Raw genomic sequence first — 27,930 nt, 5'->3', positions numbered from 1 at the left:
AGCCTCTGGAGGATCACAGTCCAACATCTTTACTGTTTTTCAGAGATCTCAGGAGAGACTTTATATCAAACAGAGCAGAAGAGGAGCAGAGGAGGAGCAGAGGAGGAGCAGAGGAGGAGCAGAGGAGGCTCACAGAGACTCAGGAGGTGTTGGACCCACTGTTTGTCTGAGGTAATAATGACTTCACTTCTAATGGGTTATTGAGTCATATTTTCAGGGGGTACTCAGCAAGATTTACCGGGACTACCCAGGTGTGATGGAAAACTATAAAAAAAACTGTAAAACTGTATAAAAAAGTCGTAAATTAATTGAACTAAGTTGAAAAGTTCAAGGGTCAACAGATGGGTAACCTAAAATAAGATAAATGCTGTGTGAATGTGAGGAGGGGACTGGGACGTTGTTCTACTGACAAATAAGGAAATTGTTGAGGAATGTTAAGATGCTAATGAAAAGGCTGTTTTTAGGAGGAGACGGTGGAGAAGAGAGAAGAAGACCTCATGGAAGCAGTCTGTGTAGTTTCTTTCTCTGTGCTCCTTCCCTCTGATCCCCTCTGATCAGAGTAAATGAAAGTCTAATACCTGTTTTGAGTCGTTTTCGGTAAAACAGCACATCGAGAACAGAGTTTTCTTGACAAGTGTCTTGCCTAAAGGTTGTGGGGATGATGCTACTTAGTTTGGAGTTCAAGAGAAAACTCTGTTATTGGAGATAGGCTTTTTTTTAGATCTGCAAATCTAGACAAACATTTTTTTTTTCCTTGGGAAATATAATCCTAAACTCATATTTGGTTAATCTGTTACAATGGGACAGAAAAATATAGAAGAAAATGAAGAAAATGAAACTGTGTAGAACCACAGATAAACAAAGTTCAAGAAACATGAGGCAGTTAGACACATGTCCCAATAAAACACAGGAGTGAAGTCCCTAAATGAGACTCCAGACTCCAGTGCTGAGGACTGTGATCTAATGTGGGGTCCCCTGTGTCCCTCAGCAGCACCTCTGCCCTCTCACTGTCACTCAGACTGGACTGAGCATGGATCAGAGAGAGACCAGAGAGGACGGAGCCCCTCCCTCTAAAACCACTCACCCCCCCAAAGCTCACAGGTAAGAGAGGATCACTCCACCACTGTTCTCCATGTCAGAGCTCAGACTAAAGCCACTGCTCCATCTGTGTCCACAGACCTGCTCCTGGGGCCAGCGCCGTCTCATTCAAGAGTGTTCGCTCTATGCTACGAGGTATTAAGTTTAAAAGAGAAGCTGCTCCAGAGTAAGTCAGACTCAACACCTCATAATGTCAGGACTTTATGTTCACAGCCTTTTTAGAATGATATGGACGACTTGTTTTTTATTAAACTCAACATAAGTGTAAGAGCTGCAGATGACTCTGTGACTGTGAGGAGGAACTTCATGCTCGTCTCAGCAGCAGGAAATGCAACACACTTATGTCTTTGTCCTACAAAAGGCCTTCTATGAGATCCTAGTCCAGATCAATCACCCACTGGACCTGCTCAAGTCACATGACTTTAACGGCTGTGCTTCTCCAACAGAAATACTTTTGATTTGAAACTGGATTAAAATGGACTCTGAAAAGAGCCAACAGTTGACAAACTTCTTTAAGGAAAGGAAGAAAGCAACTGTTAAGGTGTGTTTTTTTATTCCTACAGGGACAGTGTCACTAAACACTGACCAAAAGGAAAGATGCATTGTACCAGGTCATGGATGAGAATGATCATTTCCACCTGTCGTCCCAGGCCAGGACGATGTAACACAATCTAAAAGTAGATGGAAACATAACCATGTCACCAAACATTATCACAGAGAACTTACTAACATTTCTTTCATAATACAATAGTCCTGCTTTTGGACCAGACGTAAAGAAACTGTTCACTAGTGACGGCCAACGAGACAGAGCTCTAGAGCAATGTGTGTGTGTGTGTGAGTGAGAGTGTGTGGGGGTGAGTGTGTGTGTGTGAGACTGGGGTGTGTGTGTGTGAGAGAGAGACTAACGTGTGTTTTAGTCTCATGCCGTGTGTTTCAGTCTCACGTCGTGTGTTTCAGTCTCATGTCGTGTGTTTCAGTCTCATGTCGTGCGTTTCAGTCTCATGTCGTGTGTTTCAGTCTGGAGTTTGCTGGAGCTGTGAGGTTGACACCAGGACTCAGAAAGTGTAAGTGTTAAATTAACTCAATTTGAAACAGACATTTATTTAAAATGGATAAAATGGCACAGTCCTCACATAGAATATATATTGTTGTGCGAGAGACCTCAGACTGTGAGGTCCACAGCTGTGTCCACGACTGACTCCTGAAGCAGATCCTGAAGAGTCCAGTCTGGAGCTGTGTAACTGCACTCATGTTTCAGCTCAAACACAACAGTGATCTTCATTCTTCTTCTGGAGACAGTGGATTTAAACCAATCCCCTGTTCTCCTCTGAGCTGTGCCTCTGCTGCCTCCTCCTCATCACTAGAACAACAACAGACACACAAACACTGGCAAAAGGACAGAAGCTGTGAACAAGCTCCTGAAACACAGAGCCACATGTCTCAGCCCCTGTGTGCACCAAGCCCCATCAGAACTACTGCTGCTGGAGCAAAGGAGGAGCACCAAGCCCCATCAGAACTACTGCTGCTGGAGCAAAGGAGGAACAAAGGAGGAGCACCAAGCCCCATCAGAACTACTGCTGCTGGAGCAAAGGAGGAGCAAAGGAGGAGCACCAAGCCCCATCAGAACTACTGCTGCTGGAGCACAGGAGGAGCACAGGAGGAGCACAGAGGAGTGTAGGAGGAGCACAGGAGGAGTGTAGAATGTGTGGAGTGACGTCAGAGACTGGAGCTGCACTTTGTCACTGCAGCAACAAACTCAAGTTTTACACTGAAAATAATCTGAAATAGATGTGAGGCTGAAACTAAAGGAAATATAGAGCTGATGCAAAAGAAACATGAGCCAAATATAAGACTGACATGATTCACAAATAAAATCATCAGAATAAAAATACATTCATCATAAATAATTGACTTTAAATCCATCTTTCATGAATAGATTGACCCATATTAAACTATAATTAAATGTGTGTCTCCACATGGGACTAACTGCTGCTGTGTTGTGTCTTCTCTCCATCAGATTTCTGTGATCTCACTCTGGATCCAAACACAGCTCACAGAAAACTCAAACTGTCTGACAACAACAAGAAGGTGACACTTGTGTGGACGGAGCAGCCGTATCCAGATCATCAGGACAGATTTGACTTTTGGGCTCAGATTCTGTGTTCCACTGGTCTGACTGGTCGCTGTTACTGGGAGGTCCAGTGGAGTGGAGATGTTTATATATCAGTGTCTTACAGAGGAATTAGAAGAAAAGGAGCCTGTGATGACAGTGGGTTTGGATGGAATGATCAGTCCTGGAGTCTGGTCTGTTCTAAACGTGGTTTCTCTGTTTGGCATAATCACAAATACACCTCCCTCCCTCAGTCCTGGTCCTCCTCTTCTGGGACAGCCTCAGTGTTTGTGGACTGTCCTGCTGGCTCTCTGTCCTTCTACACAGTCTCCTCTGACCAACTGACCCACCTCCACACCTTCAACACCACATTCACTCACACTCTGCTCCCTGGGTTTAGTCTCTTGTCTTCTGACTCCTCAGTGTGTGTGTGTGCTCCGACACACTCACCCTCCTCTGTGTAAAATACAACAGTCAAATCTGTAGAAAAATCACTCTGTAAATGTTTTATTTTGATTTTATTTGAGCAGAGATTTCTTTTCTAATGTGTTATTTCCTCTAAAAGACAAACTGCAGACATCAGCCTCACACTAGTGTCTGTACTGAACAAATCACTGTGTTCAATATGAACTTTACAAACTCATAAACAGGCACCACATGCAGTAAGTGTACAGTCTGTATATGTGCTACTTTGGTCCTTGTTTGTTTGATTGGGTTCAATACTCCCATAAGAAAGTATGTTGTATTTTTATGTTCTGAGGCAGTGTTTTTGTCCAATAAGAAGGAGGAGGAGACACAGTGGTGTAGACCATAGTAATTAGTACATGTGGTCTTTTATCAACCTTTCTTCAACTTGGAGAAGCCGACCGGAGCCACACCAAACAAACTAAACCACGAACTCATATAAAACAATGGAAATATGAGTCTTATTGTGTTTTCAACCACAAATAAAAGACAAAAGTTGAAACATAAACTCTGCTGTTTATTGTTTCTAAGGTTTGTGAATGTGACATAAACATTAAACTACTTGGCGTACCTAAACACGAGGAAAGATTTGGTTCAGTTTGTTTTTGGCATCAAATAGAAAATAAAAAGTATAATACTTGATGGATTCAAAATATATATTCAAGTTATATTATGTTATCTCACTGTTCATTTTAAAGGTACTGTAATGTAATGTTCACTCTTTATTTAGTCATTACTATTAGTTATAGTCAGTTCACTACTTTATTTAGTCATTATATTCAACTATGTAAACTATGTAATCTGCACTAATGTTTGTTCTTGAGTCTTGCAGAAAATGTCTTTTGAAAGTGCAGGATCCCACGGGAAGAAGGTCACTGTGAAACCGAAACATCATGGGAGGATGTTTTGTGACCTTCTGGAAATGCAAAACAGAATATATTTCTCTGTGAATTTCGTCATATGTTTTTACACTGCTTGCCCCCCCCCCTTTAGATGTGTATGTAACTAGGGTTTCCTAACTTTAATAAAAGAGGTGAAAGACGGTCTGGGCCCCAGAGAGGGTGGTGGTTTGTAACTGGGGTTTTTTGCCTCTCCGCTCTTTCTCCTCAATATTGAGACAAAATAATCTCTCTTGTCTTCTCTTCTCTTTTGAACTCTAATATAGGTTGTGAACCTATCAACTTGGTCCTTCGAGCCGGATCCCAATATACCGGAGGACTCGATGTCGGAGACCCAGGAGAGACTGTGGCCACAGCATATGAGACCTTTTCCAGGACTGGTTTTCTTCGATATCTTTTGGAGTCTAAAGGTTGACGGGATACCGAGGGAGAGAGACGAGACGAGTGAGTAAGTCTTGCTTTAAAAAACGGTATGACTGGGGGTCATGCGCGTAGAAAAACCCTAATTATCCTAGGCTCCAATTAGGTACTAAAACCTACTAATACTAATAGTAGTAGTAGTACTAGGGACGGATACGGAGTCCCGTTACCGGGTAAAATAGTGATATTTTACTGGCTGGTACAAAACCGTGATAAGAGGGACGGATGCGGAGTCCCGTTACCGGGTAAAATAGTGATATTTTACTGGCTGGTACAAAACCGTGGAATAAAAAGCAAGGGTGTGTGAGAGAGAGAGACGTGTGAGTGGAGATTCTGAACCACTAGGTGACGAATCTCATACCAAAAAGGTTGGGGAAATACGGTGTATTTCTGTGGATGCAGAGGCAAGATCTCTCCGCCTGCTGAGGCTAAAGTGAGAGATACCACACTAATCACTCGTACCAACCTGTTGTTGTTGTATTCCAGCGATAGAGACCTCCCTAGGAGTTAAAAGCTGGACTAAATTTGAGGAAATAAAAATGGGAAATAAAACTACAAAGTTGACACCAAAAGATAGACTAAAAGTAAAAGACTAGAAAGCCGTGCACGCAAAATATCCTGAAAAATGTACATAGTTAGATTTGTGGGTAACAAAATATAAATTTGAAGGCGAGTTAAAATCTTCTAAAATAATGGAGCTCCAAAATAAAATACTAAATAAAATACAAAATGAAATACAAGAAAAATGCAAAAATAAAGAATATGATATGTGTAAACTATCTATCATTACTATACTATACTATACTATACTATACTATACTATACTATACTATACTATACTATACTATACTATACTATCATTTGGAAAGATGGTTGGAATTGGCACAAGCCAGAGGAAAAGGCCAACCAGAGGCAAAACGTAAGCAACAAATTATGCTTAATACAAAGGAGGAAGATGATTTCACCACTGTAATCTGTAATAGCGGCTCAGCCAGAAACACCAGTACAGCAGGCTCAAGCTGAGATAGAGGGAGCAGTAGCGGGAGGGGAGCAACAAGCGCCCCCGCCCCCATATCACCCGTATCAAGAGGCAACAGAGCTATTATACCAGATGAAAACTACACAAACTAGAAGTGAGGCAAAAGCTAAAGGTGAAAAAATTGAATTTAGTAAAACCATGAACAACCTAATGAAGCATCCAAGCAGGAACAAACTTTCATTATTCCTACTGCCCCCATGATAAGTAGTACAGAGGTACAGATCAAGATAATTTGGAAACACTGTCCCATGATGACAAACAACTCCTAGTTAGGTTGACAGCATTAAAAACAAGGATCCAAAATAGATTCACTAGGAGAGCAAATTATATGAAAATAAACAGAACTAAACAAAAAGAGGATGAAGATTTTGAGGAGTTTAAACACAGATTTACAAAAGTGTTTAAAGTACATAGTGGACTTGAAGATGAAGCTGGCAATGAAAATTGTGCATACAGACAGCAATTAAAGAATACTTTGCACGCTAATTCTACCACAAGAATTCGTAATTGGATTGACAAGCATTATATAAATTTTGCTACAGGGGCACTGGACCAATATGTGGATCATGCAATGCATGCAGATAAAGTGATAAAAAAAACCACAGGAAGGAAAAATACTAGTTGATTTACAAGCTGCATTAGGGTGCGGACGCACCTTACCAAAAGTTACTCTACTTTTTAGTTTAGTTTTACTTTAGTTTGTTTATTATTGTGTCTTGCATACAAAGAGTGCCGAGCCCTTAAATTCCACAGGTTATAAGACACCATTAACAATCCGTGTGATACAACAAACAAAAACAAAAAGAAAACAAAACAAACAAAATCTACTAGTTAATGGGGTACAAATTTCTTTCTTGTGTGATACTGGTGTGTGCAAAACCACCATGAAAACTAAAGTCCCACATATGATACACAGTGGGGAGAGCAGCAAATGGAGAAATTACACATGTTTCACTGACAAAACCTGTCATGATACAAGATCCGAAGGGAAAGACAATAAAACTAGCTGTATTGTATTTCCCTGACTGCCCGTTAAATTTGTCGTTATGCATTGGTAGCTTTAGGATTAGTCCTAATCCCAGATAACACAGATAACATACGTAACATACAAGTAAAAATAATGCAAGAAGTTCAAACCAACAACTTATATGTTATTCACCCAGATGATGAGGAAGAACTGTTTCCCTGACATGCATTAGAACTTACACAAGAGGAAGAGGCCATATTAAGTGACATACCACAGTGTTTGTGGTCAAAAGGGCCATCTGATGTAGGTCTGATTAAAGGGGTAATACCAGTAACAATTAGACCCAAATCCGAATAATACAGACCTTGTGTGAAACAGTATAAATTAAAACCTGATGCTATAGAAAATGGCCATAAAGTGAGTAAAAATAAGCTTCAAAAATACAGTGAAATATTTAGGACATAGTTTAAGTGCTGGAGGCCGTACAATAATAGCAGGACGTAAAGAGGCTATACTTAAAGCACCAAAACCTCAAACAAAGAAACAAATGATGTCATTTCTAGGAGTAACTAATTACTGTAGACAATGGATATTAAGGCAATGTTCAAATATTAGGCAATTTAAAAAAAAACTGTATAAATGTCATATTCTGTCCAGATATACCAAAAGAAAATCCTAATTAATGGTAGCAGTGGTTATATGTATACTTTTTTGTTGATAGAATGGTTCAGTGATGATGTACAGGAAAGATTATGGTGATTTTTGTGATAATAACATGAACAAGGAGAATAAGAATAACAAGAATAATGAATATATAATAATAAGAAGAATAATAATAAGAAGAAAAAGAAAAAGTAGTTAATACTAAGAAGTAAAGTAAAAGGAAGGTGGATGAAATTTTTGTTCAAAGTTTGAATCAGAAGAACGGGGTGGGATTAAATAAGTGTACACTTCTTCCCACATCCTTTTTGATAATGTTCAAAGTTTTTGTGGAAGATAATTTATTTTATTTTATGGACTGTAATGACATGTATTACATGATTTATGAACATACTCAAATAAAATTCAAATAAAATTCAAATTCAAATCACATAATTGTATTGAATTGGCAGAAGAGACTACTAAGTGTAGACCAAAAGACATTAAAGGGACAAAATCATACAGGTTATGCAGTAGTCACAGACACAGAAATATTACAAGTAAAAGCGTTGCCCCATACTTATTCTGCTCAGGCTGCAGAATTAGTTGCATTAACTGAGGCATGTAAACTTATGAAAGACAAAAGATGTACAATATTTACAGACAGCACTTATGCTTACTCAACAGTGCACACATTTGCTAAATACTGGCAACACCGAGGAATGGTTACTTCTATAGGAAAACCTGTAGTACATGCTGAGTTATTAAAAGCTCTGACAAAACTGCTAAAAAAGCAGCAGAAAATCTAGTGCATGTGGCTAGTCTAAAAATAGACCAGGAACTTGACATAGGACTGCTAAAAGACATCAGATGTGGTTAAAAAAGGGAGCTAAATTAAATGATGACATTTAAATGATGACCAGAAGGAAAACCTATTTTACCAAAAAATCTTTTAAAATATGCAGCAATTTTGACACATGGTGTCTCCCATGTATCAACAGTGGGGATGGTAAAGCATATAGGTCAAATATATACAACGTATGGATTTAATAATTATGCAAAAAAGTTTTGTAGAGCATGTCTCATATGTGCTAAACATAATCCACAAGGAAATTTAAGACCAAAAAGAGGAAGTTTTCCAAAACCAAAATATCCATTTCAAGAAAAACACATGGACTATATACAACTAAATAAAAGTGAAGGAAAACAGTATTGTTTGGTAATAATAGATGCCTTCTCTAAATGGATAGAGTTATTTCCAACCAAAACAGCAGATGCGCTAACAGTAGCAAAAGCATTGTGCAAAGATATCATAACTAGATATGGAATACCAGAAATAATATGATCAGATAATGGAAGACATTTTGTAAATGAAGTAATCACAAACATAGGGCAATTATTCTGCATTAATTTAAAGAATCACTGCGCTTCTCACCCCCAAAGTGCAGGATTAGTAGAAAGAATGAATGGTACTATTAAAAACAGATTAAAAAAGTGTATGGAGGAAACTAAAAGACCATGGACACAGCGTTTAGACCTGGTAAAATTATACATTAATGTACTATGACATCAAAAGGTTGTAAAAAGGTGATACGTGTAAAACAATAACTTATGTTATTTACATGTTTATGCTCACTATGGCTGCAATAATGCTCACACTGGCATTTTGGTATGGGTTAGTACCTTTAAGATCTGTAAGACTGCCTGCCCCTTCAGTGACACCAATGCAAGCTGTGCATTCCTACGTTTATGTGAAATATAAACGTAATATGTAATAAAATACGCTAATGACTATTGGTACCTTACTAATGATTTTCAAAACCAAGGGTGGGATACATTAGTAGCTGACCAGGATAATACATGGACACCGACACAGGCAAAAACTGACTGGGCAGGTAGGCAGGCAGAGCTCCTAACCTTAGCCAAAACCAAATCCAATCTACTGGTAACAATAAATAACATAAAGAAAAATTTGACTAATAATGGTCAAGAATGTTGGATGTTTTTGCTGAGACCTCATATAACAGGGATAGATCCTATTTACAAATTAATTATATGTGAAATGTTACAAACCGCTGAACCGGTTCTGAGTCCCAGGCTGCAAAGTAGCGGAATAAAAATTAAAGCAACAGTAACTTTTACTAAAGAACAAGTGTTCAATATGGCAACTGGTGTATCTGATTTTGGAAACAATTGGCTAACAATGATAGAACAGGCATCAAAGTACTTTAATAAAGACTGTGTTGCTTGTACGGGACCCAGACCGCTTTTGAGAATGGTACCAACACCTCCTGAGTTAACAGTGCAATGTGTGGAGGATATCTTAACTAAAACAGCACCAGAGGCACTAACTAAACCTGAAAAACAGAAACCAATATTTGAGGCCAAATTGCCAAAAGGAAATTACACCTGTATCCAACGCTCAAATTCGGTAACGAATGTTTTAGGTAATATTGATGGAAATCTATGTGAAAAAAAATCTGACTACAAATAAAGCACTACCCAGTGGGAAAATACTTAGAGCAAATATGCCAAATGAATTTTCTGGAGTATGCGCTTTAGTTAATCTGATAATACCTATAGAAGTAATGTCAATAGAACAAGAACAATTAACAGCATTGATTGAACAACAATCTACTGAAAACCATGCGATTGGAGTGCCCAGAGGGGTTCCTGATAAATATAAATTAGCTAATCAAATTGCCACAGGATTTGAAAATATTCCTTTAATAGCCGCTATAATTCCAATCACTCCCAATAAAAACATAGACAGAATCAACTACATCCACTACAAAAATTGGGGAACTACACACAGGAGGGGTTTGAAGCAGTGCACGAGCAATTAAGCGCCACCTCACTTATGCCGCATAGCTGTTGACACGCTCCTGGCAGAACGGGGTGGAGTTTGTTCTGTTATTGGGGCCAGCTGTTGCGTGGTCATCCCTAACAATACCGCTGCAGACCTATCAATACTAACAATGCTAACATGTGTGTGCAGATCCAGAGGCTGAATAAAACCCAGAGCCTCTGTGTCAGACGTCATCACATCTGAACAACGGCAGCAGCTCCTTCACACAATGGCACCACCAACAGGATGAATGGAGTAGGATCCTGTTCGTGACGCCATTCTGATATTTAACTCAGTTCTAACATGACTTCAGAATTAACAGAACAGAACAGCAGGTTTCAAAACATTTTAAAGGACTATCCAAGGGCTTCACAGAGATGGGAAAGCACATTTACAAATAACTGTTCAAAACTTTCTATTGTGTCTTTTCAGTCGTCAAACGTCCTCAAAATGGCCCCTGTATTAAGAAACTAAACCAATAATGAATGTCCATTTGAGAGGGACACATGAAAAATGACTGTGGTCTGTGCTGGACATGGACAGGATATGAAAGTCTATTTATATATAAATAGACATATATATGTACATATACCCCAAAAAATCCAACAGTGAAAGGCAAGGCAAGTTTATTTGTACAGCATAATTTGTACACAAGATAACTTCAAAATGCTTTACATAATATGAATGCCGTAATGTCCGGGGGATCAAAGATTCTGACTCGGGGTAAAAAGTTTAACAGTCACCACTGCAAGGGGATAGACTGGTAGTGGAACTTACCAAAGAGTTGTAGTTGTAGGAGTATTTAATCCAGGACAGGTAGGTACTCCAGGTAGAGGGATTGGAGGAAACCACACAGCTTAGTGTGGTCTTCAGATCTTGGTTTATATGTTCCGTCTATTTGTCTGGGGATGAAAGACTCACAGCTGCACCAACCCTTCACAGAAGGAGCCCCAAACTTGTGAGGTGAATTGTGTTCCTCGGTCGGAAACAATGTCCAGGGGGATCTCATGAAGTTGGAACACATTGTGAATTATATGATCTTCAGTCTTTTATTTTTATTTATTTAACTTTTATTTTACCAGGCAAAACATTAAGAACACATTCTTATTTACAATGATGGCCTGGGCATGCCAGAGCAGCCAAGGGAAGGGGAGTTAACACAATTAGACTCACATCATTTCATTAAAATATAAAACATTTACATCTGTCACTAAAAATCTCCTTTCGTATCATTAGTAAAACATTAACACATGTCTTTAAAAATTACCTTCAGTCTCCTTGGTGGTCGGATGTTTCAGTAGAGCAATGAAGTGGGCTGCTTTGGAGAATTGGTCAATAATTGTGAGTATGACTGTGTTACCTTGAGATGGAGGGAGGCTGGTCACGAAGTCCACTGCAATGTGTGACCAAGGGTGATTTGGAACAGGCAACAGTTGGAGCACACCTGCGGTCAGGGAGTGGAAGGCTTTGCGCCTGGCACAAACTTGACAGGCCAAAACATAGGCTCTGGTGTCTTTGTCGATAGTTGGCCATCAGAAGTCATGTTTAAGCGAGGAGAGTCCGGTTGACCCGAGGAGGGCTGGCGAATCAAGAGCAGCAGCGACCACACATGTAAGCGGTATGATGGGTTCTGGAAGAAAAGGTAGTGTCTTCCTGCAGTGAGTGCGCATCTGGCTTGACATTGCGAGACCCTGGACGATAAGTAAGGATAAAGTTGAATCTACAAAAAAAATGGGGTGAGTTCACACGCTTTGAGAATTGTATGTGCGTCAAATATTTATGGTCTGTCCAAACCAGGAAAGGCTGCACCACCCCCTCCAATGAGTGGCGTCATTCCTCCAGGTCATACTTTACCGCTAACAGTTCTCGGTCTCCCACATCGTAGTTACTCTCGGCTGGTGTAAGATGGCGTGAGAAAAATGCACAGAGGTACAAACAATTGTGGGGGTCAAACCTTTGAGAGAGTACTGCCCCAACTCCCATTTCTGAAGCATCCACTTCCACGACAAACTGGCAAGAGGGATTGGGCTGACGTGGTACTGGAGCAGACGTCCTTCAGCTCGACAAAGACCAACTGGGCTTCTGGGGTACAATTAAACTGTTTAGAGGGAGAGGTACATTTGGTCAGAGGTGCCACAACATGACTAAAGTCTCTGATGAACCGTTGGTAAAAAATTAGCAAATCCAATAAACCTCTGTAACTGCTTTCTGCTGCTGGGTGTCGACCAGTCAGTCACCGCCTTTACCTTCTCTGGACCAGCTTTGACTTGTCTCCTTCCAACAATAAAACCCCAAAAACTGACCTTGTCGGAGTGGAATTTAAATTTCTCTGCTTTCACATAGAGCTTATTCTTTTCCATTTTTTTTCTTATTCTTTTCCATTTTTCCCCTTCCCTTACTCGGACTAAATGACAGGCATTTCTGAGATTCAGCCTATGAGTGGCATCGGATACTTATTTTTAATGGTAATAATTTTAAGACCCCTAAAGTCGACCCATAGTCTTAAGGTTTTGTCTTTCTTGGAAACAAAAAAGAACCCAGCTCCAAAAGGCGAAGAGGGCAGACAAATTCCATCGTATCCTGTTCAGGTATGGAGAGGTTGTAGAGACGGCTGGAAGGCAAGGGGGCGCCGGGTATTAGGTTGATGGCCCAATTGTAAGGTCTGTGGGGGGAAGAAACAAAAAGAGCTCCATTAAAATACCTTTCCGCTGACCCAGTCGACCATGGGATTATGTTTGACCAGCCAGGGATGGCCCAGAACGAGTGGTGTGGAGGGAGCAGAGATCACATACAACGGCTCTGTCTCCTGGTGAATGCCTGACAAAACTATGAAAATTGGTTCTGTGATATTGTTTACCCTGGCCAGTAGTTTTCCATTCAGGGCCCCTTGACAAAGACAGCCTTTAATGCACTGTCGGTCCAGTCCACAGCCAATGTCCAAATTTAATGTCTGCCGATCTGGTACCCTGAACGAGACTAAACAGGAGGAGCACCTGTGATTACATTTTAATTTCCCTTGGCAAAGCAAGCACGTGTGCAAGACATTTAAAAAATAAAATTTAATTAGGTGTCATTACGCTCCTGCTGGTGAACCGTGAAAAAAAAAAAAAAATTATATATATCTTTGCACCCCTGCTGGCCAACCCTGAGAAATGAGTCATGTCCGAGATATATATTTTTTTGCTTCTTGTCATGCATCCAATTTATTCCACAATTTTTGTAGGAATCCAATAATGTTAATATTTCATGTGTATGGTAGGGGGCGCTATAGTGTTCATTTTGATTAGACTTAATAGTGCATTCCATTCATGTCTGGATCCTGCATTTATGATAGTAGTTTGAGCTCTGTGGGCCAAAGCTCGTGGTTTTGAAAAGACATTGAAAAAACAGGAGACAAAGGCGTTTTTTGAAGGCGTGGTACGGCCAAACCAAGTTCAATTTGCTAAAAACATGGATGCTTCATGAAAACACATATGTCTCGATGTGGCATGTGAAATCTGAGCTCATTTGGACCAAAAACCTGGAACTAGGTACGTTTTGAAAACATGCAGCAAAAAATTTGGCAAATTTCCAATCCAATATGGCCGACCTCGTGTCCATCATAGGGCAGTGCTATGATTGTGTTATTTGCTTATCTCCTGGAGCTCTGTCACTGCTGTGAATTTTGTGGATGTGTATTGGCTCACAATTCATTTTTGTCATTTTGAGGTTGGCCATTTTTATCAAATTTTTCGCTGAACTGGTTGATCAAATGCATCAATGAAAAAAAGTCAATAATGCATTTGATTTATATATCAAATGTTATAGTTGTTCCCCGCTATATATCGCGGTTCATCTTTGGGGGTCTCACTGTTTTGCGAGTTTTTACAGTGTATGAACCTGCATTGTTCTGCGTCTCCTGTACAGTACAAAATGTGTTCAACCAAATCTACATAAATGTTTGATCAACACTACAGCAGAGCGGAGCCAGGACAAAGAGGCGTGGTCAGAAGAACCGTGAAATACATGTGAGCCACTATTAACTAATTAAACAAGAAAGAAATGTGACTTGTGAAATTTTAATGCCTGTTTGAGAAAAGTGTATAAAGTGTGTGGTGAGGGGTTTTACAGCTGCAAAACATATAGAATAATTGTAAAAAATAAAGCTGACTACTTCGCAGATTTCCCCTATTGAGAGTTATTTTTAGAACATGACCCCCGCGATAAACGAGGGACCAGTGTATTTTACATTTCAGTTTTCTCAAAGTGCTTCATAATGGATTAATCATTCACCTTCATCAGCCTCTGGAGGATCACAGTCCAAAATCTTTACTGTTTATCAGAGATCTCAGGAGAGACTTTATATCAAACAGAGGAGAAGAGGAGCAGAGGAGAAGAGGAGCAGAGGAGGAGCAGAGGAGGAGCAGAGGAGACTCACACAGACTCAGGAGGTGTTGGACTGTTTGTCTGAGGTAATAATGACTTATATTTACTTGTGTTGTGTCACAGTCACTTTGTGGCTTTTTGAACACATTCTTTATGTAATCCTAGTTTTATGGTCTCAGACTCTTCACTTCTAATGGGTTATTGAGTCATATTTTCACCTGTTTTACATTTAAAATACACTCAACTTTTAACATTAGTTTAACTTTTATTTGAAGTTGTACTTGATTCATTTAAATCTGAGATAATTCAGTCAGTGCAGTTTTTATGCTGTGTCTCTGTGTCTGAGGATATATTTTTAGGTAATTGTACTTTTTTGAGTAGATTTTTAAACCTGTACTTGTACTATCTGTTAAAAATGAAGTAGTACTCTTATTTTAAATGTGTACTTTTTCCTTTTACTTGAGTACAGTGGTTGAAGCTTGTACTTGAGTCCATCTTTAGCCATGCAGCTGTACTTTTACTTGAGTACACATTTGCAGTCCTCTTTCCAGCTCGTGTTGTAGCTGCTGTAACCTGTTGTATTATGCTGAGCCATAGAGTGTAGATGAGACAGGCCAAAGACACTGTTTTACACATGTAGTGTTCACTTTGAGCAGCTCAAATGTAGAGGGACAGGGCCAGAGGGAGCTGCAGGCTCAGACCAGCTCATTTACATTTATTCACCAAATCATCTTTTGGTTTTCTAGTTTATACAGAGAAGTGTCAGAAAGACTTGAGTGTTTGGGATATGAGCCTGTTATTGGTTTGTTTTGTGTCACAATCACAGGTCAAAGGTTTGATATAAAGTCTCTCCTGAGATCTCTGATAAACAGTAAAGATGTTGGACTGTGATCCTCCAGAGGCTGATGAAGGTTAATCATTCATATTTTATTATTGTGTTGCTATAGTTTCAGACGTCACAACATTCTATAGAACAATCATATTTAATACACAAGAGTCAAATGTGTTTTATTCAAACACTCAGGCCCTGGAGGCTCCGTTCAGTTAAAGGTGCATCTTTTCTGGCAGAGGGTGCACCACCTCACTGTCTCTATGGAGATTTCATTGATCAGAATGTTCCACAGTATGGCTTTAAACGTATCTGTTTTGCATTAATTCATTTCCAGGTGTTTTTATTTCTCAAAATTGCAAAACATACATTTTTACTACAAGTTCAATCACCACCAAATGGCGTCACCTGCTTGTTACAAGATAGAGTTTAATGCCATACTATGGAACATTTTGAGTAAAACAATAACGTCTCCATGTAAACAAGCAGGTGTCTGACCCTCCACAGCAAAGTTACACAGTGCACCTTTAAGAGAAAATAAGAAAGAAGAAATGTGATGTCAAAGATGTTTGTAGAAAAGTAAAGAGGGAAACGTTTAGGACCAGACTCAGGATCTGGGCCAGATCCAAGTCACAGACAGAGTCCAAAGTCCAGGTCCAGGACAGGTCCAGACAGCAGCAGTGATGGAAGGAGTTGAGCTTTAAAGCTCTGAGTAATGTCAGGTTTATTTCTCTGTGTTCTGCTGAGTCCACATTAAAACACATGGGAATAGAACCACCAACCTGTCGCTGAGTCCAAATGTGCCTCTGTGTCTTTGATTCTTTACTGTCTGTTTTACAGGACACTGTGTCTCTGTGTTTCTGTTTCAAGTGTCTTGCCTAAGGGTTGTGGGGATGATGCCACTTTGTCTGGAGTTCAAGACAAAACTCTTTTATTGGAGATTGACTTTTTTAGATCTGCAAATCCAGACAAACATTAACGGTCTTTTCCTTGTGAAATATAATCCTAAACTCATGTCTGGTTAATCTGTTAATTCAATTCAATTCATTTATTTTTGTAACACCCAAAATCACAACAACAGTTGTCTCGAAGGGCGTTCATGTTTTGGTTGATGGGGGAAACCGGAGTACCCGGAGGAAACCCATCCAGACACGGGGAGAAACATGAAAAACTCCACACAGAAAGGCCTGGGCGACCCGGGGATCGAACCAAACCTTCTGCTGTGAGGCATGAGTGTTGCCACTCAGCCACCGTGCTGCTGTTACAATGGGACAGAAAAAAGAATGACATCTCAAAAGTGATTGTACAGAAAAATGGGTTAAAATCCAAAAAAATAGAAGAAAATGAAACTCTCTAGAACCATCCATCCATCCATCCATTTTCTTCCGCTTATCCGGAGCCGGGTCGCGGGGACAGCAGTCTAAGCGGGGACTCCCAGACTTCCCTCACCCCGGACACGTCCTCCAGCTCCTCCGGTGGGACCCCAAGGCGTTCCTAGGCCAGCCGAGAGACATAGTCCCTCCAGCGTGTCCTGGGTCTTCCCCGGGGCCTCCTCCCGGTGGGACATGCCCAGAACACCTCCCTAGGGAGGCGTCCAGGAGGCATCCTGAGCAGATGCCCGAGCCACCTCAGCTGGTTCCTCTCAACGTGTAGGAGCAGCGGCTCTACTCCGAGCTCCTCCCGTGTGACCGAGCTCCTCACCCTATCCCTAAGGGTGCACCCGGCCACTCTGCGGAGGAAGCCCATTTCGGCCGCTTGTATCCGCGATCTTGTCCTTTCGGTCATTACCCAGAGCTCATGACCATAGGTGAGGGTAGGAACGTAGATTGACCGGTAAATCGAGAGCTTCGCCTTTCAGCTCAGCTCCTTCTTTACCACAACGGACCGATACAGCGACCGCATCACTGCAGACGCTGCACCGATCCGCCTGTCAATCTCCCGCTCCATCCTTCCCTCACTCGTGAACAAGACCCCGAGATACTTGATCTCCTCCACTTGGGGCAGAGACTCACCACCCACCCGGAGAGAGCAAACCATCTTTTTCCGGTCGAGAACCATGGCCTCGGATTTGGAGGAGCTGATTCTCATCCCAGCCACTTCACACTCGGCTGCAAACCGCCCCAGTGCCTGCTGCAGGTCCTGGCTCGAAGAAGCCATCAGGACAACATCATCTGCAAACAGCAGAGATGAGATCCTGTGGTTCCCAAACCATGCCCCCTCCGGCCCCTGGCTGCTCCTAGAAATTCTGTCCATAAATATAATGAACAGAACCGGTGACAAAGGGCAGCCCTGGCGGAGTCCAACATGCATCGGGAACAGGTCTGACTTACTGCCGGCAATGCGAACACAGCTCCTGCTCCAGTCATACAGGGACCGGACAGCCCTTAGCAAAGGGCCCCGGACCCCATACTCCCAGAGCACCCCCCAAAGGACACCACGAGGGACACGGTCAAATGCCTTCTCCAAATCCACAAAACACATGTGGACTGGTTGGGCAAACTTCCATGAACCCTCGAGGACCTGATGGAGAGTATAGAGCTGGTCCAGTGTTCCGCGACCGGGACGAAAACCACACTGGTCCTCCTGAATCCGAGGTTCGACTATTGGTCGGATTCTCCTCTCCAGTACCCTGGAATAGACCTTACCGGGAAGGCTGAGGAGTGTGATTCCCCTGTAATTGGAACACACCCTCTGGTCCCCCCTTCTTATACCACCACCCCGGTCTGCCACCCTACAGATACTGTCCCCGACCGCCACACGATGTTGCAGAGACATGTCAGCCACAACATCCAGAGACTTGAGGTACTCAGAACGGATCTCGTCCACCCCCGGAGCCTTGCCACCGAGCAGCTTGCTAACCACCTCGGTGACTTCAGCCAGGGTGATGGACGAGTCTGCCTCCGAGTCCCCAGTCTCTGCTTCCTCCTCGGAAGACATGACGGGGGGATTGAGGAGATCCTCAAAGTATTCCTTCCATCGCCCGACAACATCCCGAGTCGAGGTCAGCAGCTCTCCACCCGCACTGTAAACAGTGTTGGTGAAGCACTGCTTCCCCCTCCTGAGGTGTCTGACGGTTTGCCAGAATTTCTTTGAGGCCGTCCGATAGTCCTCCTCCATGGCCTGAACTCCTCCTAACCCCGAGTTTTTGCCTCTGCAACCGCACGAACTGCGGCACGCTTGGCCCGCCGGTACTCATCAGCTGCCTCAGGAGTCCCACGAGCCAACAAGGCTCGATAGGACTCCTTCTTTAGCTTGACGGCATCCTTTACTTCCGGTGTCCACCACCGGGTTCGGGGATTGCCGCCGCAACAAGCACCACAGACCTTACGACCACAGCTACGAGTGGCCGCATCGACAATAGAGGTGGAGTCCATGTCTCCAGCCTCCCCCGGGATCAGGGAGAAGTTCTCCCGGAGGTGTGAGTTGAAGACCCCTCTGCCAGAAGGCTCTGCCAGGCGTTCCCAACAGACCCTTACAATATGCTTGGGTCTGCCAGGTCTGTCCGGCTTCCTCCTCCGCCAGCGGATCCAACTCACCACCAAGTGGTGATCAGTTGACAGCTCAGCCCCTCTCTTCACCCGAGTGTCCAAGACACGCGGTCGGAGGTCAGATGACACGACAAAAAAGTCGATCATCAACCTCCGACCTAGAGTGTCCTGGTGCCACGTGCACCGATGGACACCCTTGTGCTCGAACATGGTGTTTATTATGGACAAACTGTGACTAGCACAGAAGTCCAATAACAAAACACCACTCGGGTTCAGATCAGGGAGGCCGTTCTTCCCAATCACGCCCCTCCAGGTGTCACTGTCATTACCCACATGGGCGTTGAAGTCCCCCAGGAGAACAACAGAGTCCCCGGTTGGTGCACTGTCTAGTGCCCCTCCGAGGGACTCCAAGAAGGCCGGGTACTCTGCACTGCTGTTTGGCCCGTAGGCCGACACAACAGTGAGAGACTTGTCCCCGACCCGAAGGCGCAGGGACGCGACCCTCTCGTTCATCGGGGTGAACCCCAACACGAAGCGGCTGAGCTGTGGGGCAATGAGCAAGCCCACACCAGCTTGCTGCCGCTCCCCGCAGGCAACGCCAGAGAAATGGAGAGTCCAGCCCCTCTCAAGAAGTTGGTTCCAGAGCCCAAACTGTGCGTGGAGGCGAGGCCAACTATATCTAGTCATAACGCTCAACCTCCCGCACAAGCTCCGGCTCCTTCCCCCTCAGCGAGGTGAGATTCCATGTCCCCAGAGCCAGTCTCCATGTCCAGAGATCCGGTCGTCGAGGCCCCCGCCTTCGACTGCCGCCCAGATATTCAAGCACCGGCCCCTTACGGATCCTCTTGCGGATGGTGGGTCCACATGAGGACGGCCCCACGTCACTCCTTCGGGCTGAGCCCGGCCGGGCCCCGTGGGGAAAGGCCCGGCCACCAGGCGCTCACTGTCGAGCACCCACCCCAGGCCTGGCTCCAGGGTGGGGCCCCGGTAACGCCGGTCCAGGCGACGTAACTTGCCTTGTTTTTACACTCTTCATAAGGGGCTTCTGAACCGCTCTTCGTCTGACCCGTCCCCCTGGACCTGTTTGCCATGGGACAACATAGCTCCCAGGATCATTCGGGCACTCAAACCCCTCCACCACGTTAAGGTGGTGGTTCAGGGAGGGGCAAATCAAAACATAAATATTCATAAATAATCATCATGTAATTAACATTAAAAGAGAAGAGGCAGTGTGTGTGTGTTTTAATATTACTCGTTAATAACTTCTTATCTAATTTTTCTTCAGATGGTGTTAATTATTCATTATCTAATATGTGGAGTGTTTTCTTTGTGGCCCATGTCTTTATAAATCAGATATAAGTAAAAGTCTGAGTTCTGATTACTGTTTGTTTGATGGAAGGTCATTTTGTCTTTTTGTTTCTTCTCAATGTGAACATTTCATTGTACAGTTGTATTTCATAAATGTTTAGCTCTTTTGGCGTCTCCTTCTTTACATTTTGATGTGACAGTTTCTTTATGGAGACACTTGACAAAACATGAGATGAACCATGTGAGCAGTGGGCGGGGCTAAACAGTGTGATGTCATTCTGTAGGACTTTGGACTGAGCATGGATCAGAGAGAGACCAGAGAGGACGCAGCCCCTCCCACCACCAGCAGGGCGGCGCTGGAGAGTGAATGTTCTATTGGACGACTGATTGATTTTAAAAAGGAGCATGGTCCACAGTGAGTCTGAGCCAAAGATTAGATCTGCCTGTTGGAGTGTGTTTACATGCACAGAAGAAATCTGACCACAAACACCAGGTTTACATGTGTCGGGTTATTGTAGGATTAGGGTCAAACTCAACTGATTTTAGTCTTCACTGATCTTTGTCGTTGCTGCATTTGTTTGACCTTTTTGATCTATTTTCTTCTTTAACACATGAGGTGTAAAAATCTGAATGAAATCACATCAGATTTTACTGTTTTAAGTCACATTTGAGTAATCTGACAACTGTAGAAATCAGATTATGATCATATTTTAAGTGTGCATTTAAACACAGACACTGAAGGATTTACAAGTGAAAACGTTTAACAAACATCCATTACATTCAGTGTCACTGTCAGGCCTCGACCTGGACCAGAGTCTGGACATGAACAACTTTGAGGTTTAAAATAAAAACATGTTAACAATAGAATGAATTTAGAGAAATAATGAAAGAGAAAATACTTTGTAAAATGTGGTGTTTCTTTGTTCAAACTGTGGCACTGCAGCGTCTTTGTACAAGTATCAGACCTGAGTCATAACAGTCCCATGTGTTTTACTGTGACTGAAGTGTGTTTTCTTCTGTGTCTCAGGATCCACCAGAAACATCCTCCATCTGAACCTGGTCCCATCTGTGAGTCCCTCAGGAGTGACAGGTCTATGGGACATCGACCTGTTTTTGACACAGAGCCGTGAGTTTCCACTGAATAAAACAATTGAAATGAACATAAGTGTTTGATGAATCTCTCTCACAGAGTGGAGCAGCAGGGTCCAGAGGTCTCCAGTGGTCAGCACCATCAGACACAGCTGGACTCCATATTTAAGGTCTGTCACTAAAGTTTGTAAATGTTCAGATGAATGAGAACTTGTTCCACACAGATCTGACACTGACTGCATTTGTGTTGTTTATAATGTGTCTGTTCAGCTTCTGGAGGAGGACATCTTCACTTTTGTCCAGAAGGAGCTGAAGAAGCTCCACAAGGTTCTGAGTACAGATTACCCAGAATGCTTAGAGCCTGTGGAGGATGAAGAGCAGAGGAGCAGCAGTGAGGCTGTTATGAAGATCACACTGAACTTCCTGAGGAGGATGAAGCAGAAGGAGCTGGCTGAGCGTCTGTGGAGCAGTAGGACCATTTAACACATTTAACAAGGTGCTCACAGTCATTTTATATTCTCTGAGACTCAGGCCTGTATCTGTTGTCTTCATTCAGGGACTTATTCTGGAGTTTATCGGCGTAAACTGAAGTCTAACCTGCAGCAGAAGTTTGAGTGTGTGTTTGAGGGCATCGCTAAAGCAGGAAACCCCACCCTTCTGAATCAGATCTACACAGAGCTCTACATCACAGAGGGAGGGTCTTCAGAGGTCAACCAGGAACATGAGGTCAGACACATGGAAACAGCCTCCAGGAAACCAGACCAGGCAGAGACAGCCATCACATGTGAAGACATGTTTAAAGGCCCAGCTCACACACATGGACCCATCAGAACAGTGCTGACAAAGGGAGTGGCTGGCATCGGGAAAACAGTGCTCACTCAGAAGTTCAGTCTGGACTGGGCTGAAGGCAAAGCCAACCAGGACATACAGCTGCTGTTCCCGTTCACTTTTAGAGCACTCAATGTGCTGAAGGAGAGAAGCTTCAGCCTGGTGACACTTGTTGATCACTTCTTTAGTCAAACACAAACAGAACTCTGCAGCTTTGAACACCTCCAGGTGCTCTTCATCTTTGACGGTCTGGACGAGTGCAGACTTCCTCTGGACTTCACCAAAACCAAGGCCCTGACCGACCCCACAGAGTCCGTCTCACTGCACGTGCTGCTGGTAAACCTCATCAGGGGGAGCCTGCTTCCCTCCGCTCGCCTCTGGATAACCACACGACCTGCGGCGGCCAATCAGATCCCTACTGACTGCGTCTCCATGGTGACAGAGGTCAGAGGGTTCACCGACCCACAGAAGGAGCAGTACTTCAGGAAGAGGTTCAGAGACGAGGCCGACACAATCATCTCCCACATCAAGACGTCCAGAAGCCTCCACATCATGTGCTACATGCCAATCTTCTGCTGGATCGCTGCCACAGTCCTGGAGCATGTGTTGAAAAGCAGAGAGAGAGGAGAGCTGCCCAAGACCCTGACTCAGATGTACATCCACTTCCTGGTGGTTCAGGCCAAAGTCATGAACATCAAGTATGAAGGAGGATCTGAGACAGACCCACACTGGAGTCCAAAGACCAGGATGATGGTGGAATCTCTGGGAAAACTGGCCTTTGAGCAGCTGCAGAAAGGAAACCTGATCTTCTACGAGTGTGACCTGAGGGAGTGTGGGCTGGACGCTGCAGCGGCCTCAGTGTACTCTGGAGTGTTCACACAGGTCTTTAGAGAGGAGCCAGGCCTGTACCAGGACAAGGTCTACTGCTTCATCCATCTGAGTGTGCATGAGTTTCTGGCTGCTCTTCACGTCCATCAGACCTTCATCAACACTGGGATCAACCTGCTCTCAGAGAAACAAACATCATCACGGTCAAATATTTTTAGCAGTAAATCAGTCCAGTTTTACCAGACAGCTGTGGACCAGGCCTTGCAGAGTCCAAATGGACACCTGGACCTGCTCCTCCGCTTCCTCCTGGGTCTTTCATTGTCGACCAATCAGAGCCTTCTACAAGGTCTGATGACACAGACAGAATGTCGCTCCCAGACCAATAAGAAAACAGCTGAGTACATCAAGAATAAGCTGAGTGAGGATGTGTCTGCAGAGAGGAGCATCAACCTGCTCCACTGTCTGAATGAACTGAATGAGCATTCTCTGGTGGAGCAGATCCAACAGGTCCTGAGTTCAGGACGTCTGTCTGAAGGTGAACTGTCTCCTGCTCAGTGGTCAGCTCTGGCCTTCATCTTACTGTCATCAGAAGAAGATCTGGACCAGTTTGAGCTGAAGAAATACTGTGCTTCAGAGGAGGCTCTCCTGAGGCTGCTGCCAGTGGTCAAGGCCTCCAACAAAGCTCTGTGAGTAACATTTGTTTAACAGAGGATGGTTTGATTCAACTTCTACATGAACAATGTTTTCTCTCTCCAGACTGAGCAGCTGTAACCTGTCAGAGAGAAGCTGTGAAGCTCTGTCCTCAGTCCTCAGCTCCTCCAGTCTCACACACCTGGATCTCAGTCACAACGACCTCCAGGACTCAGGAGTGGAGCTGCTGTGTTCTGGACTGAAGAGCGCCCCCTGCAGACTGGAGACGCTCAGGTGAGACACACCCATGATGCACTCTGCCCCCTTGTGTCCACATGAGTGTAATGCTGTGTCTTTAGGCTGTCTGGATGTCTGGTCTCACAGAGGGGCGGGGCTGCTCTGGCCTCAGCTCTGAGCTCCGCCCCCTCCCACCTGAGAGAGTTAGACCTGAGCTACAACCATCCAGGACCCTCAGCAGAGCTCCTGACCGCTCTACAGGACCAGTGCCCCCTGCTGTCTGTCAGGTGAGAGCGCCCCCTGCTGTTTGTCAAAGGCACAACCACACACACAGCAGCACACTGGAGGTGAGGCCTTTAGGCACAAAGGCAGAGGAACCACCAACCCTCAGGCGACTCCCAGCTCCATCTGCATTGGTCCAGATGTTGGACCTGGTTTATGGATCATATCTGTGTAATTACTTGGCCTCATGAGAATCGAAAACTGGCTCAAAGTTCTGTGTTTTCTCTGTCAGCTCAAATGAACTAAGTTGAACATAACTTATATTGTACAGCAGTAGTAGTAGTAGTGGTATTTATAGTAGTATTTTTACCTGTATATGTCTCCTGTGGTCCCTTTATTCACAGAGGTGTCAGGATTGTCCCAGAGCTAGATGGGGTTGGGCTGAGGTCTGTCCTGGATCTTGGGTTTAGACCTGGTCCTTCTCCTGGTCTCTGTCTGGATCTGAGGGTCCACTATGTAGGACTCAGGGTGGGGTTCTGACGGGACTGGGTCTCTAACCTGTGCACGTGGGAGTTGAGGATGAGGAGATATATACAAACATACACCTAAGTCCTGTGCTTGTCCTGTGGAGTCTGCTGCTCCTTTCTGCTCACTATGATCCTGGTGTAGTCCTGGTTCAGTTCTGGTAGATCCAGTCCTGGATTATTGTGAAGTAAATATGTGTGTTTTAGTGGTGTTCAAAGTCAACATCACTGACACGTGCTGTAACAGTCAGTATTACCAGTGTATTTCTGTTGTAGTACCTGATAGCACCATATGGTGGCGCCTCTCTATTTGTAATGTACTGTAAGGTCACAGGTCATCACTTGTTGCTGTGTTATGGACACACACCTGTGCGCTCTACAGCTCAAGTAATGTGTGGTACAGGTATAAAACGGACTCTTTCATGTGTGATTGTTGTTGCCGTGGAGACGTGGCATTGTTTGGTTTATAAATGTGAAATAAACCAAGTATCAGTGTAAATCTTGTTGTTCTTCTATCCCAGAGCACATGTTAATGGCTGTAGCTAGCGCTCTCTGCCTGACCACTACCACACGTTACAGTGCTGAAAACTCCATGGCTAACTCCCCGCGCACATATTCACTTATTTATTTCTCCACTCTGGGTTTGAAGACTTTAGTGTCTGTTTCTCACTGATTCCTGGGTCTTTGTGGATCATTTAAAAACTCAGATGGAGCTCAGACTTGTCTCTGTCGCTCTGTCTGTACAACAGGCTCTGATCCTCATGTGTCCACACACAGAGGCCCCGCCCCCAAAGTGTCCACACACAGAGGCCCCGCCCCCAAAGTGTGTGTGTGTGAAACTAATGCGTGTTTCAGTCTCATGTCGTGCGTTTCAGTCTCATGTCGTGCGTTTCAGTCTGATGTCGTGCGTTTCAGTCTCATGTCGTGCGTTTCAGTCTCATGTCGTGCGTTTCAGTCTCATGTCGTGCGTTTCAGTCTCATGTCGCGTGTTTCAGTCTCATGTCGTGCGTTTCAGTCTCATGTCGTGCGTTTCAGTCTGATGTCGTGCGTTTCAGTCTCATGTCGTGCGTTTCAGTCTCATGTCGTGCGTTTCAGTCTCATGTCGTGCGTTTCAGTCTCATGTCGTGTGTTTCAGTCTCATGTCGTGCGTTTCAGTCTCATGTCGTGTGTTTCAGTCTCATGTCGTGTGTTTCAGACTGGAGTTTGCTGGAGCTGTGAGGTTGACACCAGGAGTCAAAAAGTGTAAGTGTTAAAATAACTCAATTTGAAACAGACACTTATTTAAAATAGATAAAATGGCACAGTCCTCACATAGAATATATATTGTTGTGTGAGAGACCTCAGACTGTGAGGTCCACAGCTGTGTCCACGACTGACTCCTGAAGCAGATCCTGAAGAGTCCAGTCTGGAGCTGTGTAACTGCACTCATGTTTCAGCTCAAACACAACAGTGATCTTCATTCTTCTTCTGGAGACAGTGGATTTAAACCAATCCCCTGTTCTCCTCTGAGCTGTGCCTCTGCTGCCTCCTCCTCATCACTAGAACAACAACAGACACACAAACACTGGCAAAAGGACAGAAGCTGTGAACAAGCTCCTGAAACACAGAGCCACATGTCTCAGCCCCTGTGTGCACCAAGCCCCATCAGAACTACTGCTGCTGGAGCAAAGGAGGAGCAAAGGAGGAGCACAGGAGGAGCACAGGAGGAGCACGGAGGAGTGTAGAATGTGTGGAGTGACGTCAGAGACTGGAGCTGCACTTTGTCCCTGCAGCAACAAACTCAAGTTTTACACTGAAAATAATCTGAAATAGATGTGAGGCTCTGAAACTAAAGGAAATATAGAGCTGATGCAAAAGAAACATGAGCCAAATATAAGACTGACATGATTCACAAATAAAATCATCAGAATAAAAATACATTCATCATAAATAATTGACTTTAAATCCATCTTTCATGAATAGATTGACCCATATTAAACTATAATTAAATCTGTGTCTCCACATGGGACTAACTGCTGCTGTGTTGTGTCTTCTCTCCATCAGATTTCTGTGATCTCACTCTGGATCCAAACACAGCTCACAGAAAACTCAAACTGTCTGACAACAACAAGAAGGTGACACATGTGAGAGAGAAGCAGCCGTATCCAGATCATCAGGACAGATTTGAGACCTGGGCTCAGATTCTGTGTTCCACTGGTCTGACTGGTCGCTGTTACTGGGAGGTCCAGTGGAGTGGAAGGGTTTATATATCAGTGTCTTACAGAGGAATCAGTAGGAAAGGAGGCAGTTATGTCAGTTTGTTTGGAGACAATGATCAGTCCTGGAGTCTGGAGTGTTCTAATGGTGGTTTCTTTGTTTGTCATAATAAAGAACGCACCTCCCTCCCTCAGCCCTGGTCCTCCTCTTCTGGGACAGTCTCAGTGTTTGTGGACTGTCCTGCTGGCTCTCTGTCCTTCTACACAGTCTCCTCTGACCAACTGACCCACCTCCACACCTTCAACACCACATTCACTCACACTCTGATCCCTGGGTTTATGCTCTGGCCTGACTCCTCAGTGTGTGTGTGTGCTCCGACACACTCACCCTCCTCTGTGTAAAATACAACAGTCAAATCTGTAGAAAAATCACTTTGTAAATGTTTTATTTTGACTTGATTTGAGCAGAGATTTCTTTTCTAATGTGTTATTTCCTCTCAAAGACAAACTGCAGACATCAGCCTCACACTAGTGTCTGTACTGAACAAATCACTGTGTTCAATATGAACTTTACAAACTCATAAACAGGCACCACATGCAGTAAGTGTACAGTCTGTATATGTGCTACTTTGGTCCTTGTTTGTTTGATTGGGTTCAATACTCCCATAAGAAAGTATGTTGTATTTTTATGTTCTGAGGCAGTGTTTTTGTCCAATAAGAAGGAGGAGGAGACACAGTGGTGTAGACCATAGTAATTAGTACATGTGGTCTTTTATCAACCTTTCTTCAACTTGGAGAAGCCGACCGGAGCCACAACAAACAAACTAAACCATGAACTCATAGAAAACCATGGAAATATGAGTCTTATTGTGTTTTCAGCCACAAATAAAAGACAAAAATTC

General features: G+C 43.7%; 1 protein-coding gene and 1 long non-coding RNA gene across 2 annotated transcripts; both read left to right on the top strand.

The window, feature by feature from the left end:
* The first annotated feature begins 64 nt into the window (after positions 1-64).
* Positions 65-27,930, top strand: LOC117381187 (protein NLRC3-like). The gene is made up of 11 exons (XM_055226610.1): positions 65-171; positions 989-1,101; positions 1,178-1,264; positions 21,503-21,601; positions 21,665-21,734; positions 21,835-22,033; positions 22,121-23,906; positions 23,977-24,144; positions 24,210-24,374; positions 26,029-26,075; positions 26,877-27,930. The coding sequence occupies exons 2-11, from the start codon at positions 1,031-1,033 to the stop codon at positions 27,428-27,430; spliced, it is 3,246 nt and encodes a 1,081-aa protein (XP_055082585.1). The 5' UTR covers positions 65-171; positions 989-1,030; the 3' UTR covers positions 27,431-27,930.
* LOC117381220 (uncharacterized) lies at positions 1,285-4,167 on the top strand. Its single transcript, XR_004542224.2, has 3 exons — positions 1,285-1,639; positions 2,116-2,162; positions 3,116-4,167. It is a non-coding gene; the product is annotated as an uncharacterized LOC117381220 (long non-coding RNA).

Source organism: Periophthalmus magnuspinnatus, chromosome 14 (genome assembly GCF_009829125.3).
Source record: "Periophthalmus magnuspinnatus isolate fPerMag1 chromosome 14, fPerMag1.2.pri, whole genome shotgun sequence".
NCBI lineage: Eukaryota > Metazoa > Chordata > Actinopteri > Gobiiformes > Gobiidae > Periophthalmus > Periophthalmus magnuspinnatus.
The sequence above is the reverse complement of the archived record's forward strand: the minus strand, read 5'-3'. Positions and strand labels throughout refer to the sequence as shown.

Excerpts from the sequence above, each read along its gene's own strand:
- LOC117381187 (XM_055226610.1), top strand. The coding sequence starts at position 1,031 with ATGGATCAGAGAGAGACCAGAGAGGACGGAGCCCCTCCCTCTAAAACC. Across the intron at positions 1,265-21,502 it reads AAAAGAGAAGCTGCTCCAGA|GATCCACCAGAAACATCCTC; the intron begins GTAAGTCAGACT and ends TCTGTGTCTCAG. Across the intron at positions 24,375-26,028 it reads TGCCCCCTGCTGTCTGTCAG|ACTGGAGTTTGCTGGAGCTG; the intron begins GTGAGAGCGCCC and ends CGTGTGTTTCAG.